This window comes from Polypterus senegalus, chromosome 15, assembly GCF_016835505.1.
Source record: "Polypterus senegalus isolate Bchr_013 chromosome 15, ASM1683550v1, whole genome shotgun sequence".
NCBI classification, from domain to species: domain Eukaryota; kingdom Metazoa; phylum Chordata; class Cladistia; order Polypteriformes; family Polypteridae; genus Polypterus; species Polypterus senegalus.
In genome coordinates this window covers 46965753-46983124 of record NC_053168.1, presented here as the reverse complement: position 1 = coordinate 46983124, position 17372 = coordinate 46965753, and the positions used below count along the sequence as shown (strand labels likewise).

At 35.5% G+C, this 17372-nt stretch overlaps 1 protein-coding gene across 2 annotated transcripts in view; it reads right to left on the bottom strand.

Moving 5' to 3' along the window:
• Positions 1 to 17372, bottom strand: part of LOC120515912 (secernin-1-like) — a 71115-nt gene that overhangs the window by 35865 nt on the left and 17878 nt on the right. For both annotated transcript variants that reach the window (XM_039737281.1, XM_039737280.1), the window contains exon 2: positions 6861 to 7020. In XM_039737281.1, the coding sequence (XP_039593215.1) occupies positions 6861 to 7020 (160 nt within the window). The remainder of the gene's footprint in view (positions 1 to 6860; positions 7021 to 17372) is intronic.

Here is a 17372-nt window from a genome sequence, read left to right as displayed (position 1 = left end):
TTTTAATTTGAATGGTTTACAATATTTTTAAATACCGGTTACATTTAATATATTATCAGTCTGAGCTTCTTTTTATTCATTTCTTAATTGACTGCCTATAGAACCAGATCTAAAACACTCAAGTTTAAATGGTTAGATTTAGTACAAAATGAACATATTCAAAATAAAGTTCTCTCAAAAAAATGATACAAAAATGAGAGGGGAAATGAGACTTGTACTAAACACTTGTGTCCAAAAAAAAAGAACTTTCCAGAAGAAGGGGCCTGAGCTGCCTCGAAACCTTGCATATTGTAATCTGTTCAGTTAGCTAATAAAAGGTGTCGTTTAGCTCTACTACTCATTGTCCAAAAAAAACTAAATACATGTATATACTCAAGTGCTGAGATGATACATATACAAACCAAAGTACACTTTTATTAATCCTTTCCAAGGTGTCTAGGGATTTTGGAGTTGCATGATCACCTTGTCATACAATAGGAATAATCAAAGAGATACATGTCAAATGTAAAAAAGAATCTAACAAACAGAAAATAGCACAGTTTCCAAAAACTGTTCTGTTTTTCCATGTTTGTACAACACTACACTGAATCCTTAAAGCATTCTTGTTTAATATGTTATATTTATTGCTTAATCAAGTTTGAATTTTCAACATAAAATAAACAATTTAATTGATCTAGTTTACACTTCTCATTTCAGGAACAATGGAAATGGAACAGCGTAGGCTGCTTGCAGTCCTGCCTCTTTGATGACTCTTCAGCCTTCATCCTCAACACCTTTCGGTTTCACTCTCGCCCCAACCCAGCTCTCTACTCAGCCTCACTTTTCTACCTATGCCTGCAGGTGTTCCGCCTAACGATGTCGAACATCAATGGGGAATAGCTGAGTTAACTGCACAGAAGTGCAATGGACAATCAATTTGGAAGTATGTGGAACTGGGGCAGAGCATGAAATGAAGGGATTGTGTTAAAAAAATGCTTTAGTTGCCTCACATTTTTCTGCAATCTTTTTGTTCAACCCACTGAATTAAAGCTGAAAGTCTGCGCTTCAACTGCATCTGAGTTGTTTCATTTAAAATTCATTATGGTAATGTATAGAACCAAAATTAGAAAAAGCTGTCTCTGTCCAAATATTTATGGACCTAAATGTATGTAAGACAACATGAGCTACTATATGAGTACAAGCAAACTGAGGGATGAATTGTGAACTGTACTTAACCAGTTCTTACACTTTTATTGGGAACCACTGTTTATCCCTAAAGGACTAGGTACATTATGGCAACAAACACTGAAATGTAAGGTACAGTCATACATACACTGAAGCTCATTCACACCAAGTTAATTTAGAGCACCAGCCAACTTAACAATCCTACTGCATTTTTAAATTACAGTATTTTTTCACACATGCTGAAAATTGGGACAATATAGGAAAAAGCAAGGGTTCTGCCTACTGTTTATAAATAACTAGCCAACCCGCGGCGTACCATACGCCGCATAATCAGACCGATTTTTTAATGATTTTTAAGCACAGGGAGAAAATTAACATTTGAAAAATCGGTAATGTAATAAATCAGCAAGAAAAGCAACATTGTAACAATGCACAGAACGAACCAACACACAATCATCCGTTACTGAAAACTGGCGGACCCTCATCATGCCTTCTCCTGCCAGACGGAGGGATTCGAGTGCACTGCGCTCAGGCGCGGAGTGTGGAATGGCAGGAGTGGAGAAGGACGTCCATTCAGCTCCCTCCGTCATGCTAGTGGGCTGATTTCTTGGTCAGTATGCACTGCCTGCTCATGTGCCCACCTCCAACTCGTCACTGGAGTCGCTGTCGTCTTTACACAGTCCAGATGCATCTGTGACTCATGTAGACGTTTCATTGCTCTGTGCGGTTTTGGCTGCTTTTCTATATATAATCCACCAAGACACCCAACCACGGGAGTCGCGAGGTGGGAGGGGGGTGTGTACAAAGGGTTGGGACGCAACCAGCGGGAGCGTATGAGTCGAACTTAGTGGGAATTCCACAGTTTGCAGCCCGAATAGGGTTCAACGGCTTACCCACGCCTCTCTGCACCTGGTAGACACACGCTCAATCTCATGCATAATTATTAATTGAATGCTAAACACTTTTGGAAAGACACGGTTGTCTAAAACGGGTTGGTGTGAGAATACAACAGTAAGTGAATGAAAAGATGGAACTCTGGAGAGAGCAAAATACAACACAATAGTGAAGCCGCGGCATAACAAATGCCGCATAATAATTTATTGATGGTTGAACACTTCTGGAAAGACACAGTTGTCTAAAAAGGGAGGGTTTGAGGATACAACAGAAAGTGAATGAAAAGATGGAACTCTGGAGAAAGCAACATATAATTGTCTGTGAATGAAGAAGACGCATGTTTGTCACGGATGCGAATTGCTGTATGTAGCGTGTAAAACAGTTTGCTATGGTGCACGTGGTCGTGCGTCGTAACCGGAAACTCAGTTTTTAAAGACTGCTTACTTCATTGTGTTTTAACCTCAGTTGGAAAGGATTGTTTTAAGGATCCCATGGTATACCCCTCGCAAACTGTTTTACACGCTGCATATGGCGATTCACCTCTGCGAGAAACTTGCCTCTATGAACAGTCAACGTGGTTCGGAGGTGCCAGGAGTTGGTGGGCATGGCTCCTTCCTGCGTGCGCCATAGGTGTCTTACATGTCGGCGGCTCAGTGAATCCACCCCCCTTCCGCCGTGCTTTCCATGGTTGTCTTGCCTTAGTGAATTATATATATAGATTATAAAGGAAAAATAAAAATCAGAATAAATCACTTTATTTAAATAACTGTGTATCATCTGGCAAAAAACAGTACACATTAGTTCCCTAAAAATTCCAACAAATAATTGCTACAATATGGTGGTTATTAATACTTGATGGTTCTTATTATGTTCTAAAACTTCAGGTGGCCACTCAAAAAGAAATTATACATATGTAACACTTCTGTATACCTCTTTGTAAACTGAAATGCAATTGGCCAAACACAAATATTTTTATTTTCAAAATTAGCTGATAATACAAAAGGTTTCCCTCGGAATCATTGCTAGAGTTGATGATCATTTTAACATACATAAACATGCATACTGTACATACTCTACATACTGTAAGAATACAAATTGGTTAAAGTTGCAAATGATATCAAACGATGTGGAAGAGCATATAATGCAGCCTTAGCTAAACTGTTACAAAAGGACCTGGACAGAGTGCAGGCTTGGGTATATCCGTAAAGGATGAAATTTAATGCAAGTAAATATAAGGTATTACACATAAGAAGTAGAGTGTTAGATTTAAATCCTTAAAAGGAGGTTTGAAACTTGAAATTACACCATATACAGTGATCAAGAAGCCTAATAGTTTTAAGTTTATACAGCAATATGTATGGACAACAGGTTAATGGGGTTTTGCTTAAGCAATATCATGCAGTAGTGTGGTCATGTCAAGAGTACTATGTACAGTTTGGTCTCTATATTACAATAATAAAAACACTTTTCTGTACTGGAATCCAGTACTTATTGTATCAAGTGATATCTCACAAGAAAATAATGACAGCATCAGAAAGAGAGCAATTAGGCTGATTTTGGGACTGAGACGTATAATACACAAGGAAAGATTAAAGGAGTTCAACCTTTTTATTTTAAGAAAACAGAGATTAACTGATAATATGGTTGAAGTGAATTATTACAGTGCACCCTAAACTTTCCAACAAGAACATGAGTAAACCGTTATACATGTTAGAAAGTTTTCCTTAACACAAATAACCTCAGACATGCAGTATGGAATAAATAACCTAGAGAGTGGGTTTAGGGATCTCCAAATCTTGACTTGATGTTATTTTTTTGAAGAATCTAAGTGAACGGGACAGGCGAGCTTGTTGGCCTTTTTTCATTTCAATTGTTCTGACATTCTAATGTACTGATTTTGGCCAAAAGGCCACTGAAACTTAAGAAATGCATTTTGATTTTAATGCTGTGTTCCAGCTCCCATTACCAAGAAGATGGTTTGAAGAAAATATTATTGAACAAATGAATTTAAGGCATTAGAATTTAAACCTTGGAATACAAAAACATTATTGCTTTTGTTACTCTTTCACAATTTAGGTAGACCTGACTCATTAATAATAATTTTAATCCTAGTTATCTATTATGCTTGTAATTATGAATGGAAAATGACTACTCTATTCTGGAAACACAGACACACTCTCGCTTTCATTTTATAGCTTACTTCCTTGTTCGGTTTTGATTCATTTTTTGCTGTTAATTCAAAGTACTTTTTTTGTTTCTCTTGTTAAACACTCAATTATTAACTGCTCAATTTTTGCAGAAGCAGAAGTACAAAATACCAATAGAAAATAACTGTTAGTAAAATATTGTGATAGATATTATATTTCTATAAAACTGGACATAAAGTGCAACACATAAATATGTGAACTGTGCCACAGTATAATATTTTTTTTTAGTAAATTATGGCAATGACAAAAATCATGAAAAATTCAAATTCAGATAATGGTATAACATATCTTAAATCATTGTAACTAAAGTGTATAGCCTTATACAAATCAAAGAAAGCCTCTCATTCAACTTACAAAGTTTCACATATTTCCTTAAATAATAAAATTCACTTTCTAATTAAGTTAGCAATAATAATGCATGCAAAAATAACCATGAGTTTAAAACAACTTTCTTCATTTTCAGTGCATTCACACACATCTCAGAATCTAATGGCAAGGTATAATGCTCTTTAAGTATGACAGTTCCCTGCTGCTGTTCGTTAGCAGAATACTCTCTTTTTGTCAGTATCACATGAAGCAAAAACCTACTAAGCAATGAATAGAAAGTAGCAATTAATACAGAACAGATTCACACTTCCATTCTTATTTACAGTGGTCCAATTTAGAATCACTGTTGAACATAGCAAGCTACTTCATCTTCATGTTAATTCATTTTCACCTAATTTGACCAAAATAATAATAATTCATGATGTCAAGGGTTGCACTGTGATCATTTAAACTGCACTGATAGTTAATGTTTTTCATAATAATCAAAATAATGTTATATTTTATTTATATAGCACCTTTCCCACACTCAAGACACTTATGTTTTCTGCCCTTTCACTCAAAAATAAAAAACTCTTTTATTTGAAGAAAATATTATTGAAAAAATTAATTTAAGGCATAATACCATGACATACAAAAACATTATTGCCTTTGTTATTCTTTCACAATTCAGGTAGACTTTACTCACTAATTTTAGTCCTAGTTATCTATTATGCTTGTAATTGTAAGTGGCATAAAACTCATTATTATCGAGTACTACAGCTTTTAGAGTCTACATTTACACTGTGTATAAATGAACAGTAAGAAGTCCATGGAACTCGCAATAATTTACATTTTTGATCACTAAACTTCCCATTGCAAAATTATGTCTAGTTTCTTTCTGACTAAAGCTAAAATTTTACTTTTATTCACCTTAAAACTTCATTTTTGACTTGCAAATTGTAATCTGAATTCTGTTATATTAGTATAGTTGTGCTAATTCTTCTACCTTAGTGTCATCTACAAATGTAGACAGTCAGTGCGTCTACATACTGTACACTCACATAACAGAGGTGAAACCTGTTTTTTTTTATTTGCATTTACATGTGCTGGTAATCTGGAGTTCTCCCTGTCAAAATGCTCCAGTGTCATTAAACTGCACAAAAATGAGTTAAACATCATTTTTGGCCATCGTGAATCTAAATATAAGGATGATTACTGTAACAATTTTCTCCTTTTTTATAAATATGTTTAGTCAAACTGATGCTTTATTTATAGGTTTCTGTTATTGAACTGCCCACAGTACAAGCTTTTTGCAAAGGACCTGGTATTTGTTCTTGTTGCCATACACCCAGTGCTACTGTAATAATAACAACATATGTATATTTACTTCAATAAAATAAGTACTGCATTCGGTTTATTCATTACTTTAAAAATAAATCAGTCTATGTAACTTGTGTTACTTTTAATGTGTTACCCTACTGCGCTCTACTGCTTGCATTGTGTTGAGCACTGTACGTTCAGCTCATCAACATAAAGATTGTGATTTCTGAACTACTGAGACAAATTATTTCAGCCAGGAGAGGGAATAATGCAATCGCCCAAACATTTGCCTCTGGAAATGTATTCTGAAGGTGCTCCTTCCCGTGGCTCCTGAAATCAAGTAGAAAGGAAATGCCTGTGCCGGCTAACAGAGTGAAATGGACATGTGCACACTACAAAATCTTTAACAGTAACCCGGTTGCGGGTTTACATGGTCACATAATCAGGTTATTCACTGAGAAATCTACGTCTGTTAACCAGATTTCTCTTAGACCAATAACCTGATTTCTCTAACTGGAACAAGGGTTTACATGGCTTTTTAGAAACCAGATTTCTGTGAATAACCGGGTTATTGAGGCTCAGAAAACGTGCCTGTTGTTTAAGTTATATTGTGATACAAGTTAAAAAAAATAATCTGAGGTTTGAGAATGTTATGTTGTGTTATGTTAGCAGACTCAGACCTTTATCCTATGTTAGAGCTGAACAAACAGACACCATATGGAGTTTTCCATTTACAGTATTTCAATACTTATTTGTAAAGCCCTCTGAAATAGAACATGCCATGAAAGTCACCACATGAAATAAAGAATAATGGACTGATTGATAAACATGGATTGTTTTTAACAGGGGGCAGCAGCTATTACACACTTCAGTACCAAAAAAATATTGCATGTGAACTCAAAATTTTGTTACAATATTTTTAAAGTTATTGTGAAAATTATTTTGGTTTATAATTTTGTCAGATGTTACCTCTATTTTAGATCCTGGGCTGTGGTCAACAGATGGGAAATATACCACCTCCTGCACTTCATCTCTTGGCCTTGCAGAATTTTTTCCAAAGATTACTTGGCCTTGTTCAGTGGCAGGTGGGAAGAACACAAATGCAAAACTCGGTGGAGCAACAGCCATCCTAAAGGTAGTAAAAATGAACAAATAGAATAGATACATGACAAAAAAAACACAATTATCTAAAATATAGTTAAAAAAGAAAATTTATAGTACTGTAAAAATGACTACCCTCTTTAAGCATTTTTCACATTTTATTTTGCTATAATACATAATGTTAACATATTCAAATGGGATTTTTAGTATTAATTTTGCCTTAGGACAAATAAAGCACCAACTATCTATCTTATCTAATTGACATGAGAAAATATATATTATATTAAAGATCACTTAAAATATATTTATCTATCCATACACTAATTTTTAAACACACTGAACCAAAGTATAGGGTCGGAAGGAATGGACCCTATCCTGAAAACAATGGACACAAAGCACAAGCTATCAATGGATGTCTGACAGTTCTTTAAACCTAATTAGAGTATAAAAATGGAACATGACTTATTACATAAACACATACCTATTTGCTGACTAGGCTTTTCTACAGCAAATTGCTTACTGGAAGTCACAAGATGAAATGCAAAAGCACTTGTGATGTCCCATATTTGGTATTTAAATTTTTTATTAAAAATACACAATGAAGACAGATAAAGAATTAATGCAAACTGCAACAGTCAAAGCAAAAGTAGAATAACATGATTGAAAAACACCAACCAACTGAAGCAAAATAGCACAGGTTCTAAAGTCATTTACAGTATACTCATCCAAGCCACACTACAGCAAGTTAAATTCCACAATAACAAATTTTGAAAATATATGGCAACTGTGAATTTGTGTATACAAATGCATCCTCCAAAAATCAGTATCTGGATCAGAAAGATATGAACCTGGGAGACCACTACACTCTAACTAATATTAACCCTAAAATGTTTTATTACCAAGGCAAAGCAAGTCACAAAATATATTTAAATTATAACTGGGCAGTTAATTCCAGAGATTCAACATGTCATACCTATCTCAGTACTTTGTGATTCTATTCCTGTTCCTCTTCTTTTGCTGTACAAATTGATTTTCTCAATTACAGAGGAAAAATGTGACACAATTAAGAACTTAATGTTTTGGTTACATTTTATAGTAGCAGGTTAATACTACTAACTAATCTGTATAAAATACAATCCATCTATTTACAAAACATAATAAGTTTTTATCCACAAGAATGTTAATAGTTTAAATTAGGTGGCAAAAAACATAGTCTGTTAGCCTCCTTCAGGTCCACAAAACATGTATACAGTCACTAATGGGACAAAACTCTGATGCTATCCTTTTTTTTCTACCTGACTTCCATTAGTACTACCATTTAAAAATGTAATTTAATCCACCATTGCTTTTACAGAAATATACCTAAACTCATAATGCTTAAAACCACAACATTAGAATTATCTCTTTGTGAATGAAAAGCCTAAAACCAACTTTACTTCAAGCTTAGCTGAAATTTATTCTAAGTTATTGTAATACATATAAGGTGGCTGATTGTACTTCACTCTTTTTATTTTTTAGAGTAGTTAGAGCGGGTTGTGGGTTGGATAATAGATGGATGAAAATGTGAAGTCTTTATAAGTAGGACTGCAAAAAGATTGAGCATACACTACAGGGGCAAATTGTCTGAACTTGCAACTGTAAGAGAAAGTGGCAATTTTGTAACATAAGAATACCTTTAGTTAAAGCAACTTAAAAAAAACAGGCCATAAGAACACAAAATCATATTATAGTTAGAAATTAAGATCTTTATATACATACGAGGTGTGGCAGAAAAGTAATGATACTGGCAACACTGCAAGCGATCTGGCAACGCTGCGCTGTTGTCCTTGATAGAGCAAGTGTATCAGTACCCTCTCATAGCTCAGTGCGAGTTTCAACTCCTTCCATTAACTACGTGATTTTTGTGACTGCTATTAGCGAAGTTGTGTTTTTGGTTGTGCGTCACGCAAAATGGAACAGCGGAATTTGGAGCAACGTTGTGCCATTAAATTTTGTGTTAAGCTTGGAGAATCGGCAAGTGTGACGTTTGAAAAGTTAAAACAGGCCTATGGGGAACATTCTTTATCCCGAGCTCAAGTTTTTCAAGGAGGCCTTCAAATTCGAAAACCAATGAAAACATCGAACGTGTGAACACTCTTGTGAGATCAGACCGTCGTTTAACATTAAGAATGTTGAGTGAACAATTAAATTTGAACAGATTTACCGTTCATCAAATTTTGACTGAACATTTGCACATGCGAAAGGTCTGTGCCAATATGGTGCCGAAAAACCTCACAATTGAGCAGAAGGTCAATCGAAAAAACGCATTCCTGTGGTTCCCCAGCCCCCTTATTCACCTGACCTCAGTCCATGTGATTTTTTCCTTTTTCCTAAACTGAAAAATGTCCTCAAAGGACGTCATTTCGGGACTTTAGAAAACATCCAAAAGACTGTAACGGACATGCTGAAGACCATACCGGTTGAAGACTTCCAGCGCTGCTACCAACAGTGGGAACAACGTCTCCATCAGTGTGTAGCTGCCCAAGGGAACTACTTTGAAGGGGATAACATTGATGTTTGAAAAAAATAAAAACTTTGGTAAATAAAAAATCAGTCTCATTACTTTTCTGCCACACCTCGTATACCACAGCATATTTTGTAATATCATCTATACTAATAAAAGGCAAAGCCCTCACTGACTCACTCACTCACTCACTCATCACTAATTCTCCAACTTCCCGTGTAGGTAGAAGGCTGACCCCATCTTCACGAAATCTGGTAGGTGGCTTCCCTGCGCTAACCAAAACCGATGTACGTACTTATTTCGATGGTATGACGCCACTGTCGGCCGCCATATTGAACTTTCCAACGTCACTAATTCCCCAACATCCCGTGTAGGTAGAAGGCTGAAATTTGGCAGACTCATTCCTTACAGCTTACTTACAAAAGTTAGGCAGGTTTCATTTTGAAATTCTACGCGTAACGGTCATAACAGACAACAACGTCCGCCATGTTGAACTTTCTTATTCATGGCCCCATCTTCACGAAATTTGGTAGGCGGCTTCCCTGCGCTAACCAAAACCAATGTACGTACTTATTTCGGTGGTATGACGCCACTGTCAGCCGCCATATTTAACTTTCCAATGTCACAAATTCTCCAACTTTCCGTGTAGGTAGAAGGCTGAAATTTGGTACTTATTTCGTTGTTATTGTGCCACTGTCGGCTGCCATATTGAACTTTTCAACGGTCTTTGTTACTTATGGGCCCACCTTCAAGAAATTTGGTACGCGGGTTCCCAACACTAACTGAATCCTACTTACGTACATACAGTATATACGTCCATAGCCTGCAGCTCAGTCACCGTGTGAGGCAGCGTTGGGTCCCCCATCCCAATGCCTCCCACATTGTTGGCTGCCTGCCTATATAAGGCCGTCCGTCGCTCCAGTCTCTACATACCCTTCCTTGCTTCACCACGGGATTCATGTCTCCCTGCTGATAACTACAGCCTTTTTAGTTAATCCACGGCTTCTCCGCTGTTTTATTGTTCATTTATTACGATTATAGTTATTGTGTAGGTATTTTAGACTTACTTTACATTGTTCAGGTACCCATTTCCTTTATCATTCCAACCGTACCTCCATTAACATGTCTATCGAGGTGATCACCATCGATCAAAGAACTGTCACTTACCGAGTGGTTTCCATACCCGGAGATGGCACCTACCTTTTCCATTCTCTTTGTTACATATTGCACGGCCATATCAGGCTCACTCTTGATATCCGGAGGAACATTGTGTCTTATGTATTGAATGACTGGGGCAGGTTCAAGGTGTGGACTGATGACGGTACAGGAGATAATTATACTACACAGGAGCACTATAAGAGTGAAATGCTTAAGCCCTTCACCTATGCACCTATGTGAGTTGATGGCTGCCAGTGAATTGTTCGGTTGTCACTTTCAAGTGTACCGAAATGGCCAAATATTTTACACCTTTCGAAAACCGCCAATGCCTCTTAAACATCTTAGATTGACAGGTGACGATTTCAGTAGTGGACACTTTGATGTTTATGAATGTTTAAACTCTCAAAAGCTGGATTTGAAGTTATCGATGAAACCGGTTGTATACTTACAACGCTTGACAGATGCCGAATGTCTCTTCAACACAAGTCCTACAAATACTGTCGTAATTGAAACAAACCATGAAACTCAAACTGATTATGACAGCAGCAATCCAAGCTGTGAGATTTGAAACAAGATTACTGTTCACATGGCCAACTGTACGTTGCATGCTCAAGAGCAAGCTCAGCGCACAACTTGGTCATATTACAACTGGGGGGCCGAACTCACAATGTGGTATACAAAGAGATCCTTAACAAATAATTATTGGTATATTTTCCCTCAGTTTAAAAAGGTTTAATTTTCTTCTTAATAAAAATTTGAAGGCAGTACTTCGCTGCTGCGAAGCGAGGGTATTTTGCTAGTCTGTTTATACACACATTAAACTAAATCTCATTAATACGCTACCAAAAAATAATCTGCTAATAACTTTCCACTGAAGTACAAACAGGCAAAGAAAAGAAAGCAAATTCCATGACATGAATCTAGAAGTTGCTACCATAAAGCCAAATCTTCTTTAAAGAAAATTAGGTGAACTCTCCCATTATGGAAAAATGAACAACAATGAAAAATAGTGCACACTGCAAAATTTTTGAAAATCTGAAAGATTGTTTAGTGCAAGAGTAAAGAATAAAAAGAGTAAGATGCAAAATTTGTCCTGATAGTTGGAAGCAGTATGTTGAAGATCACTTTGAGAAATGTAATGTACAAATAAACAAAGCAGATTAATTGATGATGAGCAGCAAAGTTTTAACAGTGAAGTTTTTTTAATAAATGCATATCTGAATGATTGATTCTACAGATGACAAAGCACTGCCATAACACATAATTGATTACAAGTAAAGTTGGCAGATAAATAATGACAACCAAACAATAGCAGGAAAAATAGATCAGTAATGTTGTTAACTGTACCAAAGGTATACAGAATTCACCAAAACTAATTGAGTCGAAAGACAAGAGGCTAATGAACAGAAGTATGTTTGAAAAACTGAGGAAAACTGAGGCAGAACTCTCTACAGCTACAAAATTAGACACACAATAGTTTGCTATACTACTTAAAGGTGGTCTTGTTATTGTTTATATTTTACATGTACACTTGTTTTTCATGCACCACACATGATGCTGTCATATTGTCAGTTACTATGCAAGAACTACTTAAAGCATGTATTTGATTGGACTTTCTCTTTCCTTCTAAGTATTTAATCTCAATATCTGATATGTTTTTCTCAATGGGTAAAAATGAAAGCTCACTGCATTATTACTGTACTATAATACTTTAATAAAAAGAATTTTAAAGAGACAGTTATTAAATTCATCATGAATCACCTCTTAACTATGTGGCCCATACTATCCAGAAAGTTTAAATCTAGATCATGTGCTATTTATTAAACTGAACTATCAAGAAAATCTAACATTTGACATTATGTCAAATCTGACAGTAACAATGAAAGCATTGCAAACTACAATACTGCATGATACTGAAGGAGAGGATTGGTTAGAATATTTAATTGCACAGAATTTACAGTTGACAGGGGAATAGGGTATGAAAACATTGAGGTGCTATGACACAGCAGGTTGCAGAGGCTTACTCTACTTATAATTAGTGGTGCTGAAAAAGAGGCTAGGCTGAGACAAAGAGAAATGACAACTGAGATCCATCAAGCTGAGGATAAGAAAGAGGTGGTGACTCATTAGAAAGCAGCACTTGAAAACTAGAACTGGGCATCCGATGAGTCTTTAGACTAGTCTGAGCAAGAAAAGACAGCAGGAATTCCATGAGTCTGTGCAGTAGAAGGAAAGCCAGAGAACTGAACAGGAAGGTTAGTACAAAAATAGATACTTGGCAAGAGTAGACATTGCAAGAGGAGCCACGGCAGATGATAACCAAGCGAGTTCCGTAGTTACTAGAGCCACAAGAGGCAAAAAAACAATAATTCAACGTCACAGGCATCTAAATGCAGCACTATAGACTGGACGACAGACTGCAACAGACCATATGTAACAAGTGAACGTATAGCGGTAAAGAAGGACAACAGCGGTTTGCATTGTGAATAAATTATTACAAAGGTTACACACCAACAAGCATATATACAGATACAAATGATGCCCTGAATATGTCAAAGCTGTGTGCTGAGGAAAACTGAAAAGTGTAAGTCAATAGAAATACAATGACTGGAAATCACCAAAGAAAACACAAAGGAAAAAAAGGAGTGACTAAGAAGTTTGTTATAAAAAGAAGTGATTAGATTTAAATCTGTTGTGTGACAGATAGCTGGGAAACCCTGAAAAGAGCAGGACCCTCCCGATTTTAATAGATGACCAAGTTATAGCAGTAGTGCTTCCCTCTTATTAGATCCTTATTGCATCCTACAGTACATTAAAAATAACAATAAAGGAATTTAGTGTTTTGGCACAGGTCATGAAATGTTATCCAATACTCATTTAAAGCCATACACTGTGACGAAACAACATAATTACCAGTGCCATCTCATCATTTGAAATGCTAAACTATGCATTTTGCATGTAATCCTCGGTAATACGATCAACATCTCAGCTAGAAAATTATTCTGAGAAGATGTGCACAGTTGCCTTTATTAATTGTGTCTAGGTGTATAAAACTATTAATACAGAATTTGCCAGTCAAAATTTACCATTGTAAAGATAGGCAACATTTTAAATAGTAAAATACGAATCAGTAATAGCACTCAAATATTATTTCATAATATCAAAAAAAATTAATTTCAATTAACAGCAAATTACTCCTCTACCATTCTGATGCCCTTTTCTTTTTTTTTAGTTTATGTGCTTCACATTCCTAAAATCCTCTTTGCATTAAGTCTGACGGTTAAATATTCTCAGAAAAGCTTTTCCCTAAATCTCCTTAACCTACATTTTTCACCACAGAATAAAACCTGGTTGAAGTCATGCTGATAGCTCCAAAATGATGTAATGCTAATCCTTTTCATTTCAGCTCCCCCTGAAAAAGTTAAAAGCTGACTTGCTTTACAGTTCTGTTGCATACACTGTATCTGTATCCCTTTTGTTTGAGTAAATTTAATTTTAAATCATAAATACTTATAACCAAACAGTATGCAAATCAACACTATTTAGCTTAAAAGTGTAATGGTTCACAATTACATGGTTTACTTTATGCCTTCTTCTAAAATTCATGATTAATACAAAAGTTAGATTCACAAACAAAATAAAGTTATGCCTGAATACCTAATTCAGAAGAAAAATGTGTTTATATCTTAAACAGAACACTTATAAATCAAGAAAAAAACTGTATGGTTTTGTGGTGTTTTTCTTTTTAAAATGAAAAAATACCTTCTTAGTGCTATCAAACTCAAATTAAACAAAGAAGAATTTAAAGAAATAGAATAAAACACAAATCAATGAAGCAATACTTAGTCATTACAATTTATGATAAGCATACTTGCTGACAGATAGAGATTGTTTACAGAAGGTTAGCTTACAAAAAATAATACACACTGGAATAAAATGAAGTAAATGTCATTAGTAACCCAGCAACATCTGAAAACTTTTAAAGGTCATTAATGCTTCTGTAAGGCACTATAGATAGTTTTTGGACCCTCAAATAAAGCAGATTACTAACAGTTACTAAATCAATGGAGAAAAGTATTTGAACATAGCAGACATCTTAAAAATAACTTTCTTTATCAATTTTAGCCTCAGAATACTTGAAATAAATAAGTACAAACTTGAATTTGTTTAATTTTTAGATGTATTGCTAATGTGAGATTTGTACTTATTTTCTATTTCAGTTTCAATGTCACCTTTGAAGCTGGATAATTTTAGACTAAACACCTCCTATTCATCTGTACATAAAATCTCTCTATCATGCCTATTAAGAACACTATAGATTATTTACCTTTGTGTTAAAATGACTGCAAAATATATACATGAATGAAATAAAGAATAAAATTGTTATCTATTAAATGAGTTTGCAAATAAATAATGACAACCAAACAATGGCAGCATAAAAACACTAGCAATATTGTAAAGTTCACCACAGGCAAAAAAAAATCACCAAAAGTTGTGGAAAGAGTGAAAGAGTGGAAAGACTGGGGCCAGTAGGTGAAATATGTTTGAAAAACTAAGGAGGAGCGTCCATGAGGGAGATCTCTCTACAGCTAGAAAACAACCTAGATACTCCATCTAGAAGAGGAGTATAAAGTATGGCTATAATGGCAAACATCAGATGTATAATCAGGTAACACACAATAGTTTGCTGTACTGCTTAAAGGTGGTTTTATATCATATAACTAATATATAATATATATATAACTTTATATTTTACATGTGTACTTTCTGTCACATGTTGGTAACTTGTTTTTCATGCACCACACTTGATTTGAATTGGAAAAAAAATTGCACAGATCTGAATACTTTTGTATGGCACTATAAACAGTTTTTATATATCTGTAAAATATTCAAAAATTTCAAACAAACTATCAGTCAGATTTCTTTGTTTCTACATTCCTTCAATGATGTGGTTTAGCATTGAGGAGATTTTGTTTTATTTTTTTAACAAACTTCAGGACGGATTTAACAAAAATTCTTTTCATTAATTATTTACAGAAATAACACCATTTTTGTTTTATTTTGCAAATAATGTAGATGTAGCTGATTTTATGTCAAATTTGGTAATATACACTTAGTGACCTCTTTTGTCGGTACACACATGTAGTAATGGGTTAGACCCCTTTGCCTCAAGAATTTGAATTGTTCAAGGCATGGATTTAATTTTGTTCAGTTCTAACTACAGACAACATCAGACACTTGCTACATATTTTTCGGTCTAACATTCATGCTGTGGACCTCACATTCTATTCAATTAGAAGGGTGCTCTTTAAGACTGACATCTACAGACTGAGCAGATTATTGAAGTTAAGTAAAATTATTGTTATACTAATGGAACCAGCTTTGAAAAACTACTGAAATCTAATTTTAAATTACAGAATGAAAGACACATTGTCCACAAGTTGTTTAAGGACATGTCAGTGCTGAGGGAGGAAACATCAGTCCAAAGAGCCAGAGGCAGGTGTGTCAGTACTAGACACGAGTGTAGGTCAGGAGGTATACATTGCCAAACCCAAATAGCACCAGAAAATGGCAACGTGGTGCATACTGACCGGTCATTTGCGTCATGGTGCATTAGCCTGTTGGAAGTGTCTATTTGAAAAGCTGATGACTGTAGCAATAAAGGGAAGCACAAGGTCAGGAGTAATGGTTAGGTATGCTGTGGCACTAAAATGTGCAACTGGTATTAAGAGACCTAATTTTGACAAAAAAACACTCCTCACCCTTTTATGCTATCTCCAACAAACTGTATGTCTGACAAAAGGCAGAACACATACATGAATTTATGTTCTTTATGCCAAACTCCAATTCTATCCTACACATGTCACAGCAGAACCTGAGATTTGTCAGACCATGTACACATTTTTCCTACATTCAGTCAGTCAGTTTTGGTGATCACATGCCCATTATAATCTGATCTTCCTAACCCAAGGTTATGACGGGGTGTGAGTTCAGAGATACCCTTCTTCATACCACTATTATTTGAGTATTTGGGGCCTTTCTGTTAGCTTGAAAGAGCCTGGCTATTGCCCACTGGCTCTCTTATTAGCTGTTCTCCATTAGCTCACTTATTATAAAGATGTTTTCACTGACAGAACTGCCGCTCATTGGATATTTTTTCTTCATCACAACATTTTCTGTAAACACTAGTGAGAGTAGTGCATGAAAAAAACATATAAGGCGCTCAATCATTGTCAGCCAGGAAATATACTACAATTGTATTTGCTCAGACCTGACAGACTGGGATAAATAACTACAGAAGCTTAGACAAGGTTTCATTAAACAAGGATATTCTCCCAAAACAACAGACAAAAGGAGTTGCTGCCATATCCAGAGACAACCTTCTGGAATACAAAAACAAAGACAACAAGAACCACATCCCCCTTGTTGTCACTTATAACCCACATTTTGAAGCACTTTGAAAAATTATGAAAGAACTTTAGCCAATACTAAATAATGATGATACAATGGGACATGTATTCCCAGAACCCCCCCTCCCGGCATACAGACAACCACAAACCTGCAGCAACTAATTGTCTGAAGCTTCCTGAGTGAACCAGCAGATAATGGTACATCTCCTCGCCTACAGAAAAGATGTAAAATCTGTGCTCACATCGATAATACAGATTGTGTAGTTATACCACATTTTCCTGCAGATCATCTAGTGTAGTTTACCTAAT